At 49.8% G+C, this 12,935-nt stretch overlaps 1 protein-coding gene across 5 annotated transcripts in view; it reads left to right on the top strand.

Annotated features, from left to right (window-relative positions):
• Positions 1-12,935, top strand: part of LRRFIP1 (LRR binding FLII interacting protein 1) — a 138,025-nt gene that overhangs the window by 51,850 nt on the left and 73,240 nt on the right. Inside the window, exon 1 of one of the 5 annotated variants that reach the window (XM_069466001.1) lies at positions 8,509-8,823. The exons of 1 other annotated variant lie outside the window; for it this stretch is intronic. In XM_069466001.1, the coding sequence (XP_069322102.1) occupies positions 8,758-8,823 (66 nt within the window). In that variant the 5' untranslated portion in view covers positions 8,509-8,757. Of the gene's footprint in view, positions 1-8,508; positions 8,824-12,935 lie in introns of those variants that run through there. 3 more of the 5 variants (XM_069465675.1, XM_069465758.1, XM_069465834.1) reach the window with 3 other exon arrangements.

Here is a 12,935-nt window from a genome sequence, read left to right as displayed (position 1 = left end):
CGGGGGTGGTGAGAAGCAAAACTCAGTTCTTTGACCTTCTCGCTTCATATGTTCAGTCTTTCAACTGACTCCCACAGTCACAGCCTTGGCCTTGGCATGACTGCCCCCTCCCACCCTGTGGCCCCCACGCCCCATCTTTCAGTGTTCCCGGTGCCGACTTTCTCGCCCACCTTTTGAGTTCTTACTTGAAAAAAAAGGGCCACAGGTATTGGATGATGTGCTGTCGTATTTCCATCTTGGCCATCATTTCTGTGCATATTTTGCCATGGATGTTGGGGTGATTCATCCGTATAAGTTGATAAGTCAACATGCTTCAAAGTGTGGGTACCTCGGATGCGGTACAAGTCCCTCTAGATCCAAGGGCCACTTGGCAATGTCTGGAGACATTTTGGGTTGTCACAGCGGGGGTGGAGCATGCTGCTGGCATCCAGTGGGTGGAGGCCAGGAGTGCTGATGCACGGGACAGCCGCCACAGCAAAGAGGTGTCCGTGGTGCTGAGCTGGGGAACCCTGCTCTCCATTTATGCTAGAGTTTCCCCGTCGAGTCCAAAACCACATTTGACACAGATGCCGGCACTGAAGGGGAGATGAGGGGAGGGGGCTCCATATCACCTGAGTAACCAGAATCAAACCCGCTGGTCGGAAGCAGCACTGGGAAAGCCTCCAGTGGGGGAGGGGCGCCACGCCCTTGCCATTATGCAAAGGCAGCTGCCCAGTCAGGTGAAGGGTATAAAGGTGACGTGGTCAGGAGTGGCTATTTGATCTCCAGTTATTCCAGAATTTCCACTCTTCTGCCAAACATCTCTCCCGACGGCTGTTCTTTGCTGTTCCTCAAACTTCCTTTGAAGTTCATCTAAAATCTTCATTTTTCAAAGGTGAGGCTTTTAAATGTTAAAGTCTTTTCTAAAGATATCCAGTTCCTATGAAGGGCTGGTAAGGCAGCAGCTCATAATCTGGTGCTTTCCTGTGGCCTGACAGCTGATGACTCTGCTTCGAACCACATTTCAGGGGCTACAGCGTAAAGGGGAAGCCCTTGTGTTGGAGTGTGGGCATGTTTTTAGTAGCATGCTCAAGTGTGTTTCAGTCTTTATTTTCCTTCAGGGAACTCATTTTCTTGGAAAGAGTATTTTAAGGATGCTACTTTAGGAATTTCTATACCTTAGGTTGGAAGGTTGCTCACTTTTCCTGATGTTTTTGTCTGTCTTTCCATCAGGTAATCTGTATATCAAGCTGTTTGGCTGCAGTGCCTGACTTTTAAACTTCTGAATCCATCTTAGGTACCCTTAAATTTCCCTGTTTGCTATAGGAACTGTTTAAATTCAGACTATAAAGCCTGTGTTCCCCACACGTCCTTTCTGTGAATGATGTTTGTCAGCCACACTTGTAGCCTGGCTAGTTTCTGGATTTTCAGCTAGTGGGGCAGAGATTATTTCAGGGCTCTGATTGTAGGGACATTCCGTCTTTTCTGGAATGTTAAACTCATAGGCAGGATTACTGAGGCGAAGCCAAATAAATGGGTATCTGAAAAAAATAACTGCTTTCTTTTTTTTATTGAAATTGCTATTGTCTGTTCCTACGTATGTATTGAAATATTTGATTTACTTGTCAGTGGGGTATTCTGTTAGCTTTGCACACAATTGTGAGAGTAAAGCTTGTTGCCCCATGTCACCATCTGTTCTGATCATTTTAAATGGACTATTCTGAAAACATATATAGATTTTTTTTTCTTTGCACTAGAGTGGACTAGGGGGACTTTTCAGAGTTTGCTCCTGTATGACTAAGAAATACATAATGATTTTAGTTGTCTTGTTTTCAATAGATTTAGAAAATAATTGGTAGATATTTGCAGTGCGTCGTGTTAATGAAAAACAGAATTGGTTTTCCTAGGAGATGATTTATTGGATGTGTCTGTGGCCATTTCCTTGGTTACCATGTATAGGGGATGTTTCTGTGACCACTCTGGTCTGCCTTAAGGATCACCAATTCTGAGGGCTGGACTGGAAAAACGGATACATTTAGGATTGTTACGGACTTATTCCTGGACACTTCTGGAGACGAACTTAATTCCAGAGTAAAATACATTAGAAATTATTTTAAGTGTGGATCAGATTCTTCCCCTCGGCAATGTTATTTGGCTTGGTGGCGCTCCACGCCAGGGCTCGGAGCTCGGGCACTGATCGCCCTGGCTGGGCCAGTGGGGCTCCGTGGCAGGTCCTTCAGTTTCTGCTCCTCCTGGTCCACATCCTCGCTCAATTCTCCACCCAGGGTTCCTGCACAGGGACAGCTACTTCTTGTCATCTGTCCTCTCCTGCCCACTTTCGTTTTCATATTCCCATTTAGCTCAGAATCAGGTCAAATCCTGAGTTGGTCAGTACTCGGAGGCAGTGCCTGGTAGCTCCCTCTCCCGCTTTTCCCCTCTCCCTGCACCCCCTTAAGTTGGCGGGTTCTCAGGCCTCCCCGAAACTCTGTCTCTTCTCACTCTCCTTCCAGCCTCCAGCCTTGGGCTCTTGAGTCTCTTCCATCCTTAAAAACCTGTGATCAACACCTCTAATTATTAGGGTAATGCAAATCAAAACCACAATGAGATATCACCTAACTCCAGTAAGATTGGCCTGTATCAAAAAAATCCTAAAGCAACAAATGCTGGCGAGGATGTGGAGAGATAGGAACACTCTTACACTGCTGGTGGGACTGCAAATTAGTGCAATCTCTGTGGAAAAGAATTTGGAGATACCTCAAATTGCTGCAAGTAGAACTACCATTTGATCCAGCAATCCCACTGTTAGGCATCTACCCAAAGGAACAAAAGTCATTCTATAATAAAGACATCTGCACTCGAATGTTTATGGCAGCACAATTCACTATAGCAAGGATGTGGAAACAACCCAAGTGCCCGTCAATCCATGAGTGGATTAATAAAAGATGGTATATGTATACAGTGGAATACTACTCAATTATAAGAAACGATGGTGATCTAGCTCCTCTTATATTCTCCTGGATAGAGCTTGAGCCCATCCTCTGAAGTGAGGATCACAAGAATGGAAGAATAGGCTCCACATGTACTCACCATCAAACTGGCACTGACTGATCAACACTAAGGTGCTCACAGGGTAGTAATATTCTTTGGGGGTCGGGGGTTGGAGGTGGGTAAACTCATAACGGATGCAGTGAGCGTTGTAGCGGGGGAAGGGCACGTCTCAAATCATGGTTGGGATGTGGCAAAGTCATAACACGTAACCAAAATGTTTGTACCCCCATAATTTCCTGAAATAAAAAAATTTAAAAAACCTGTGATCAAATGAACAAACCTCCCCTTGGTCCTGCCGTACCCCGGGGCCGCAGTCTACTCTTTATTATACACGCACGAATCATTGAAAGTGTTTAATTGTAGAATTTTCACAATAGAATACAATAACTGAGGTTTTTCTAGTTGCAAATTAAAGATGTTCTTGATCTTGTTCTCTTCACTCTGAGGCTTCCAGGAGCCGCCTCTATTTCTGTTTCTCAGCTGCCCCTCCTCTGCCTCGGCTTGTTCCTTACACATCTCATCCACGTCCTGTAAAATCCCAAGATTCCTTCCTTCCGTCTCCTTTCTGTTATCCGCAGGCTCCCAGTCTGTCTCATCACCTCTAACTAATCACTCCTGTGCTGGGCTCCTCTGGGACACCTCCGCTGAGGCTTTCCGCCACCACTTCAAATCCAGCTCAACCGAGAATCAAATTCACCACCTTCCTTAGAATAGCCAACGCGATTTAAAAAACAAAAACCAAAAACTGATTAGATGAAAAAGAAATGTGGTGAATTGCTGGGTGCTGGGTAGTTATGTAAAAAAAAAAAAAAAAATCCTAAAAACATGTCAGTTTTAAGAGTTTCTATTTCCAGTTGCTACAAAAATATAAAATACTTAAGCTCAATGAGAGTTAATGATAACCCACCAAAGTTCTCTATTTTATTAGTTCTCTATTTATCATTCATGCATCCATTGATCTACCCACCCATCATTTATGAAGTCCGGAGCTGTGAGAACATGCTCCCATTTCAGAGGAGCCCACTCATAGTCTGGGGGGTCGAAGGAAGGGTGGGGGAGATCACGTCAGCGGCTGGTCGTGGTGAGAATGACTCGTGCTGTTGTGTGTAAAGCCTGACACAGGAGCGGCATCGGACGCTGGAGACTCGCTCACTGTTGCTGTCCAGCCTCTCCTGCTGTGGGTGCTTCTGCCCCCTGGAAACAGTCAGGACCTACAGGCCAAGTTCACTTTGGGCCTGAGCCAGCTGACCGTGGGGCAGACAGCCGGCAAGGTCTGGCTGCCCCGTTTGATGTTCCTACCAATGCTCCTGGTCTTACTGGGAGATCCAGCTCCTGGCGTCGAGCTGGGTGTGTGCCCTGCTTTGCCAACACCCCTGGAGTGGGAGGTAGGGCTACTGGTCCAGGCTAAGCCCAGGGAGACAGCTAAGGGCATTCACCAAGCCCACCTGCTGAATGCCTGTTCCCAGTGAGGCCCCCTGGGTGGCTGGGAAGGAGCTCCTGTGTCAGGCAGTGTGATGGGTGCTTTCCACCATAATGTGCTAAGGGCTCAGACTTTTAGTGGGGACTTGGGTGGAAAACCTGGCTTCCTGCTTCCAACATGCGTCTGTGGACAGGTTCTGTAATCCCTGTGAGTCTCAGTGTGTGCGTAAAGTGCTCTATGAACTGAAAGATGCTGCACAAATTCTGGGTGATCAATTCAAGAACCACATTTTATGATAGGACATGTTTTTAGATATTAGTCAAAAGGATCCAAATAAAGTAATAAAATAAATGTAAGCTCATGGTTTTTATAAGTAATTTAGAGATGTTTATTCACTGTAATCAATATGGCTGGTGATTCATGTTCATGGAAAACAGACGTGAGGGCTGTGATTTAGAAAAATGATTTCATGTTAGTTATCTGACTAATGGGGGAGGCTGAGGGCCACTCTGTCCTCCCGTCTGCCTCTGGCTGTGTGCTGTCACCCTGAAAGGATCTGTCTTTGTGGCCCCTGCACGTAGAACCAACGGCAGCAGAGCTAGTGAGCCTAGCAACAGACCAGCACCATGGAGACAAAGCAAACCATGGTCGGGCGTGGCCCCAGACTGGTTAAATGTCCTGGCGTTGGCCGGTTAGCTATGATTCTGAAGTTCCTGGAACAAAATTAGACCATTTTATTTATCTTTTGTTCTTTGCTGAGGAGTCTCTTATACTTCTGAGAACAGATTTTTAGGTTTGGGGCATTTAATTTTCATTGAGAGGGCACAGAGGGAGACAAAATCCTACCACAACCATGGTAACTTTTAAGAATGTCCGAGACAGACCTTTCACAAAACCTAAGTGCTTTCTAAGTGCAGAGATTCTGGGCTTAAATAGGGACCTCAAGAAGTCAGTTCTGTGTGTTTACAGGTCATTAACCACCTGGAAATTTGGAGGAAGGGACCAGAAATTTAGAGTCTACTTGTTAGAAGTGGCTGTCCATGAATCGTCATTACCAAAAGAAGGAGAAAATTGAGTCCTGGCATCGACCTCACAAGGCCCTGGGCCTTGCTGGCCTGGTCCAGACGGACAGTCACCCTCTTCCTGAGACCCCTCAGGCCTTTCAAAGGTGCCCTTGGGTTTCTTCTGTGCACCTTTCTGAGGACAGAAACCTGGGCTTCTTGTCTGATTGTTTCAGACTCTTAGGTGATTTTAGTTTTGTCTTCATCAGGGTAAAGGATTTTATATTGCTCCACCAAGCCACCTCTGGAGCTGTGAGTACTGGGTTAGAAACTTTGTGTACTTCCACAGTTTCCATTCTACAAATGTCACCTTTTGTAGCCACGCCCCCTACCCTGACTTCTGAGCAGGCTCTCCCAGCACCAAGTTGGTAGGTTCCAGTCACCCAGTCTCCACCCTCACAAGTGACCTTGCTGTAAGTTAAAAAAGGCCAGGGGTTGTAGGGGGGACTGCATCGAAAGGGGGCTTTGAGGAGGGGCCATTAGAGAGTTATTCGTACCAAAACCAACAGAAGGCAACTGTGGACCCTCCACACTTTATTCCTGGGGCCCTGGGACCCAAATAATAACACCAAGGAAGACGTGTTAAATACTCAACTTACAGTATAGACTTTGACATTTGTCCTAGAGTGGGGATGATGCTAAGATCAGCCATTCACAGGACTGGCTGGGCTGAAACACAAGTAGAATGGAGCATCCTCCCATCTAAAGGGTGTTCCGATGGCAGTTTTCAACAACAGGCTACTACTCAGTGGAATGAGAAATCAGCAATTATTTTATCACTGGTAGCAATAGTTTGTTCCTGGGACCCAGAATGGTCAGCTAGTTGCTTCTTACTCCACGAGTGTCCTGGCACGGCCCACCTCCCTGCCACCTACATCCTCTGCAGCCGGCCCTCTCCCATAGCCTTCATGGGGGGTGGTGAGTTTGTTCTCTTCCCTGGGCTGCCCACAGACTCTCTGCCGGCTCATCCCCGTTCTCAACGTCTTAGCCTGTTGACTAGCTTCCTTCCTGCTAGGGCGGAGGCCTGGCCATCCACCATGGTGACTCAGGCTGGTGGCAGAGGGCAAAGGAGGGGCTGGAGAGGCAGCAGGGCAGGGCCTGGTTTATTTTTGCGGTACTGGGTTTACACCAGGCTGCGCCAGGCTAGCAGGGCAGCTCACCCTATCGGTGCCCAGCAGCATCCAAGTGTTCGGGCCTTTGGTCTTCACTTTTAGTTGTCACTGTCATTATCACTGGCATGTGTTAGATGAGACGCAAGACACAAGAGCTGAGTAACTTGCTGAAAATCCCATAGTGAGTGGCAGAGCCCCAGGGAACTGACCCAGATGGCTTAGTTCCAGAGCCCACTTTCTTGGCCCTTCTCTGTGTTTTCAGACGCTGACAACTAGCAGTCGAATGGCCCTTTGAGGAAGGAAAATGCTCCCTGTGTCACTGCAGGTGTCTTCAGGCATTGCCTCAGGGACAGGCAAAGCAAATGGTGCCTGTCCCAGTGCCCTGCTCTGGGACATGTGGTCACAGGGTTTGGGATGGTGAATAGCTCTAGAATCTGCCAACTGGATCAGAATATTCAAACTCAAGTCTCAAAAGGAGGAAGCTATTTTATTAACTGGGTGGCATTCTCATCAGTGAAGTTGTTACTACTAGCAAAATTATAATTGTTTTCCATGACAAATTCCATAAGTTCTCATAGTTGCTTATGGAGAACAGTTTAAAAGTATTTTCTCCAAATAATTGAACTCATAGAATAAATTGTTATACCAGTGTTTTTAAAAAGTGTTATAGTGAGAAAACAAACTATTAAAAGATAGGCATTTCATTCTCTTGGAAAGTTGTTTGTGTGAACCTGCAATGTCCTTCATCAAAGCTTGGCGCTCTGTTCATCTTTTAAGTTTAAATCTGGCGCAACCCTGTTTTCCTTCGTCTCCGTGTCCCTTGCCCCCAGAACCCACCCTCCCCTCAGCCCTAACCCTGAAGTCCGTCTGGCGCCCGATGCACAGCGGGCAGGAGGGTGCGCACGGGCCGCGCTAAAGTGCTGCCAAGACTTAGGTCCGGGGGCAGAGAATGGAGAGCTGGGGGACTGTTAAATTTCAATGTGACTTTGGGGTCTCTCCAGACTTCTGGAGACTCCTTTGCAGAGAATTAGGCCAGGCGATTCTGCCAGAGATTCCCGTCTGGACCCGGGAGGTGGCCTTTCCAAGAAGGGCCGGGAAACGTGTCCCCAGGGCACGGCCAGGAGAGGGGCCGCGGCGCTGCGTAAAACCGGTTGGCCTTCTGATTATCACCGCATCGTTTCTGCCCGCAGCCCCGCGAGGTCAGGGACCCTTCCGGCGCTTTGCCACAGGACTTTTATTTTAAATTACGAGGGCCGCGTGCAGGGAGTCGGGTCCCCGTCCCGGGCGGGGTGGGGGGAGGGGGACCAGCTCCTGCGCGGCGAAGCCTGGACCCTGCAGACCGCGGGCTCCGAGACCCGAATCGGCGCCGAACGTCTCGCACCCGGCCCTGGGAGCTCGCTCTCAGGCCCGCGGCCGCAGCGACCGGGCGAAGATGGGCCGCCTGCAAGCCGGGGCCTCTCGGGAGACGCATCAGCCGGCACTGGCGGCAGGTGCTGCAGCGCGGGGCGGGGGCTTCCTCGGCCCAAGGGGGGATCTGAACCGAGTTTGCCGGACTCGCCCCGCCGCGCCCGCACTGGCTGCTCCCCCGGGGGGCCCCTCCGCAAGCCGACCCAAGCCGGCTACGGGTCCCCCACGGAGCGCTCGCCTCCCGCGGCCTCTTAGCTCGCGCTCCTCCCGCAGACCCAGGCCGGGGCGGGGCTGCCGGCGGGACTTTTTTGCCCCAGCGCCTTTCCGGTGGGGGCCGGAGGGGCTGGGCGGTAACTGACAGCGGCGGGGCGGGGCGGGGTGCGGGGCGGGCCCCGTGTGGGTGGAGCTCGCGGGGGCGCGCAGGGGCGGGGCGCGCGGGGGGGGCGTGGGCTCCTGTCCACCCCCCTCCCCGGGTCCCCTCCCTCGCCCGGCGGGGCCCGCGGCCACCTGCGCCCCGCCCCTGCGGCCGCGCCCGAGCCCGGGAACCGCGGGCCGCCAGGCGAGAGCGCTCCTAGGCGATCGGGGCGCGGAGCCGTCGCGGGTACTCGCTGCGCTCGTGGGCAGAGTCCCGCACCGGAATGCGGCCGCACTGAGCGGTGCCAGTGACGGACGCCCGGAGGCCGTGCGGAGAGTCCCCACCGGGAGCGGGGTCCCGTGTGTGGCCGGCAGGATGACCAACCCCGCGGCCGCGCAGAACAAGGAAATAGACTGTCTGAGTCCCGAGGCTCAGCGACTGGTAAGAGGGGAACACACTTTCGGAACTTTCCGACTGCGAACGGTCTTTGTAGACTTTCTGATTGTTCTAAGGTCAAGGGCAGTCGGCACCTTAGTCCATGCGGGAGGAGGTGCGGGGTGGGCTCCGCCGGGCCGGAACCCCGCAACTGGGCGTCCCAGCACGAGGTGTGCGGACAGGAGCGGGCTCTGCTCTCCGCTCGCCTGGTGGCCCAGGACGTGGCGTCCCTCACAGCGCTGGAAAGCACATTTTATTGTAGACGCCCCTTCCAAGGGCGAGGAGGAAGCGGGTCTCTCCCCTCTGCCTGCGGGGACGGTCCCTTGACAGGCTCTGCCCAGCTGGTTGGCTCTGGCCGGATCTGCGCCTGGTCTAGAATTTCACGCCGAGCTGCTTCGTTGGTATTTTACAAAATACAGCGCCCAGGAACTGGTGCCCTGAGCCAACACTCTCTTCCCGAGCCTGGCACACCAGTGGCTGGGGTGCTTTGGAGCACTTATCCTTCTCTGGACCTTAGGACCACCTCCCCAAGGACCCTGGACCCCACATCCACTTTGGCTGGTCACCCAGGGTCTTCCCACTCTGGACAGGATCCTCCACCTGTGGGATTTTACCCTTACCCAGCTCTGCGCCCAGTAGTGGGATCAAGGAGGTAGGGGTAGTTTGGCATTAAAACTGGGCGGAGAGGTGGGGAAGCTTTGTACCTACCCATTTTCATGCAGCTAGTGGTTGACTGTGACGGGAAGTATTTAAAAGTGAAAGGGGACACTTTGGAAAAGAAATATTTTATGGAGTTAGTACACAGAGAGCCCCTACATTTCCACTTTATCCAGTCTTCATGGGACCTTGATAAAAGTGTAAGCCCAAAACAATCACTCCTTCATCGGGTAGAAATTAATCATCTTCCGGGTGTTTGTGAAAGATTCAAGATGAATAAGACGGCCCTGACTTTGGGAGCACTTACTAGGAAATGCCAGAGAGAAGTACAGAAGTAGATTCTGATGAATGCACACTTGAAAATTCAGTTCCTTGCTTGTCAGGTGGTGGTGGGGTTTTCTTTTTTAATGTCCATTTTGGTGTGCTTTTTCTATGACCTCATCTGAAGTTCTGGCAGTGGCCCAGGCTTTTGGAGCTGGTTCCTCTCCCTTAGCCTGATTAGTTCCTAGGGTCCCGGAACCTGGAGGGAGACCCCTGAATTGCTACCAAGAAGGAGTTCTTGAAAGATGGAAGGACGAGAATGCTGCAGAGGAATGCTGGTGTTCCGGGGAGCAGGCTGGGCAAACCATAGATGGCAAGAACAGGGTGGATGTGAGGAGGAACTTACTGCTGGCTCAGAGTCCTCGGAGAAGTGGAGAGTAAACACTGAGATCTGGATGTGAGGAAGGGAGGGACAGGCCGATGGCAGGAATATGTAGAAGTCTGGTGACACCCAGGTGCGCTAGGGCACTGGCTGCAGTGTCTGTTACTAAAGGCGTGGTCCCTCCTGGGCGGGCCTCGGTTGACTGCTTGGTGGAAAGGCTGCCGGGAAGAAGAGAGAGGAGAGTCTGGACCGGATCCAACCGAGGAGGTGCTTGACCAGCCCAGGCTCACTGCCCCTCACCCCCAATTCCAGAATCCAATAAGCTCTGAAAACGGAAAGGTTTGTGTTTTGTTTTGTTTCTGTAAGTTTGTGGCAGAATTTTGGCAGAGACCCGTCCTGATGGGAGGGTATTTTTAGTCTCTATCCCTCTTAGTGTGAATGTTCATACGTTTCTCCACAACCTTGTTAATGTATTTGACTAAGGGCTGCTACTCTGGGTTGTACCGGAGTATGTGGCGTATGCCTCTTATCACCCTTACAAAATCTTTGTAGATGTTTTTACATCGAATTCTGAAACACATTTGGTCCCAGGGGTTTCCAGTAAGAAACTATGAATCTGTAGGAGCTTTTTTTAGTAAATAGTAGCAGAAACTTTATTAGAGTGGGCTCTGGAGAGTAAAAGTAAAACACAGTCCCTGTTTGTGAGGTTAATGGTTTGGTTGGAAGGGAAGTGTGCTGAATGGCAGCCAGGCAGGGCTTGGGGCTGCGTTGGAACTGGAGTCACCCAGCGCCGCCCTGGGCCGTAGATGGCATTATACCAGCTGTAGACTAGTAGCCGGTGTCTCCAACTGGTTTGTGCCAGTTTGGGTCCTGCATTGTGTCCCTGGGTCCTGGGAACAGGGGTCTGCAGTGGTAAGAGGGGCTGGAGGAGGCACTGGTGCGAGAGCAGAGCTGGGTCGCAGGAAGCAGTCGATTTGGCGAGCTCTGCCTCACCTAGCAAGACCAAAGCAGGATCTGAGCAGCTTCTTGTGCAAGTCAGCGCCGGCCCTGGAGCCGTAGGAGAGGATCAGCTACCCACGGTGGAGAAACTGTGCGTTTCTTTAACTTTTGTAACTTCCCCATGTTTGTGAAGGGTTGTGTCATCCCTGGTCTCTTTCCACATTCTGATTAGCACTCAGCCCTCACAAATGGTCAGTTCCATCCCAAGGAGGGGCTGTCAGGGCACAACGTGGACACCATCTCCCAAGTCCCATCTCATTGAAGGCACCTGTGCCAGGGTCCCCAGGTCTTGGAGAGTGGGAGTGTTGACAGATGAGGGGATGAAGTCAGCATGCGGCAGCCAGCCCTGCTGTAGCTCAGTCTGAGATGGTGAGCACTGGAGTCATATGGTTTGTTTTAGACATGTCGTTTCCCTGAGCAGTTAAGAAATAAAAATAGGAAGGTAGGTCTTTTCTCATAGTTTTGAGAGTGCCCTACTGGGGCAAAGATGGAGACTGAATTTCCCTTTTTAAGAGTTAGTTTCTGTTCAGCCTGAACTAGTATCACACAGCAGAAACCTCTTTAGAGAGTTTCAAAAAACCCTGCAGCCTCAACTGCCACTTATGCTGAGCACAGGAAATCAAGTTATTTATAGATGCAAATTGTTTTTCAGCGAAGTTGATTGGAGTATTACCTGATTAGTGTGAGGTCCTCATCCAATCCCTGCTGAATTGTGAGAGTAAATGTTGGTGCAGTGTGTTTGCTCCTCAAAAGGCAATGTTCAAGAGGAATTCTTATCCCTAAAAAATCAGGCTGTGTGACTCAGCAAAGGAATTGTTTGTGACTGGTTACTCATATATGCCAGTGTTTCCAAAATGTTCGTATTTAAAAGATTAATCCTGGAGCTCCAGAGTCCATACGTAATGTTTAGATTGCTAACCTGTTATCCAGTCAGTAAGCCTGTTACATCTCAGTGTATGTTAGACATGGGGTGGGGAGAAGAGGAATTTTTATTACCTTACTGTTTTTACTGGAGGCCACCCATATTTTAGTTTGTTTTTTAAATAAAGAAGCTCATTTTCAGGGAGTGGATTTACTAGAACTTTCATTATTCAGACTATCTATATAAAATTAAATAAACGTGATTCTTTCTCCCAAATTAAACAAAGCATTATTTTGTCTACTTGCAAGATTGAATAACTCAGAATTGGCATGTAAGTGATCACAGACCACCACTACAACCCCTGCCCCAAGTCAGACTCCAGAACAGTAAAGCAAACAAAGAAACACCCAGCGCCACTAACATGTCTTCTGGGATTCGTTCACTCATTCATTTTAGGGAGGGCCAGTGTTTAAGGTGGCTTCTCCTTGATACTGTAACTTGACAACTTCAAAAACCAGTTAAGTAGTTTGAGCTTGAATCTAAATTACAACCACTTTGTAGCAGAGAAGTAAGATTTACTTTTAATTTAAACCAAAATGTTTCATTTATATGTTTGCCTAATGGAGATTATCAAAGTAACATCGTTTTGGATCCTCCTGTCTTTTTTTTTCTGTTGCAAGTACTTGTGTGATTTTCCTAGGGGAAGAGGAATAGGGAGTGGGCTTTGGTGTGAGTTGGGAATATCCACCTGCCTCCTCTGAAATTTCCTCGGTGGCACCTTTTCCCGCTGTCCTGCCGGGTGGGTGCCTTAGTGTGCTTGTCTTCTCATTGTGGTTCCAAACTTAATGGGAACGGAGTTTATACTGTTAGATTAGTAGCTGTCACAGAAGATATTGTGCAAGCTGTAAAAGTAGCCAGCATTTACCAAACCCCTCCTGAGTCAGGCCAGTAAGTGTT

This window comes from Eulemur rufifrons, chromosome 1, assembly GCF_041146395.1.
Source record: "Eulemur rufifrons isolate Redbay chromosome 1, OSU_ERuf_1, whole genome shotgun sequence".
Taxonomy (NCBI): domain Eukaryota; kingdom Metazoa; phylum Chordata; class Mammalia; order Primates; family Lemuridae; genus Eulemur; species Eulemur rufifrons.
The sequence above is the reverse complement of the archived record's forward strand: the minus strand, read 5'-3'. Positions and strand labels throughout refer to the sequence as shown.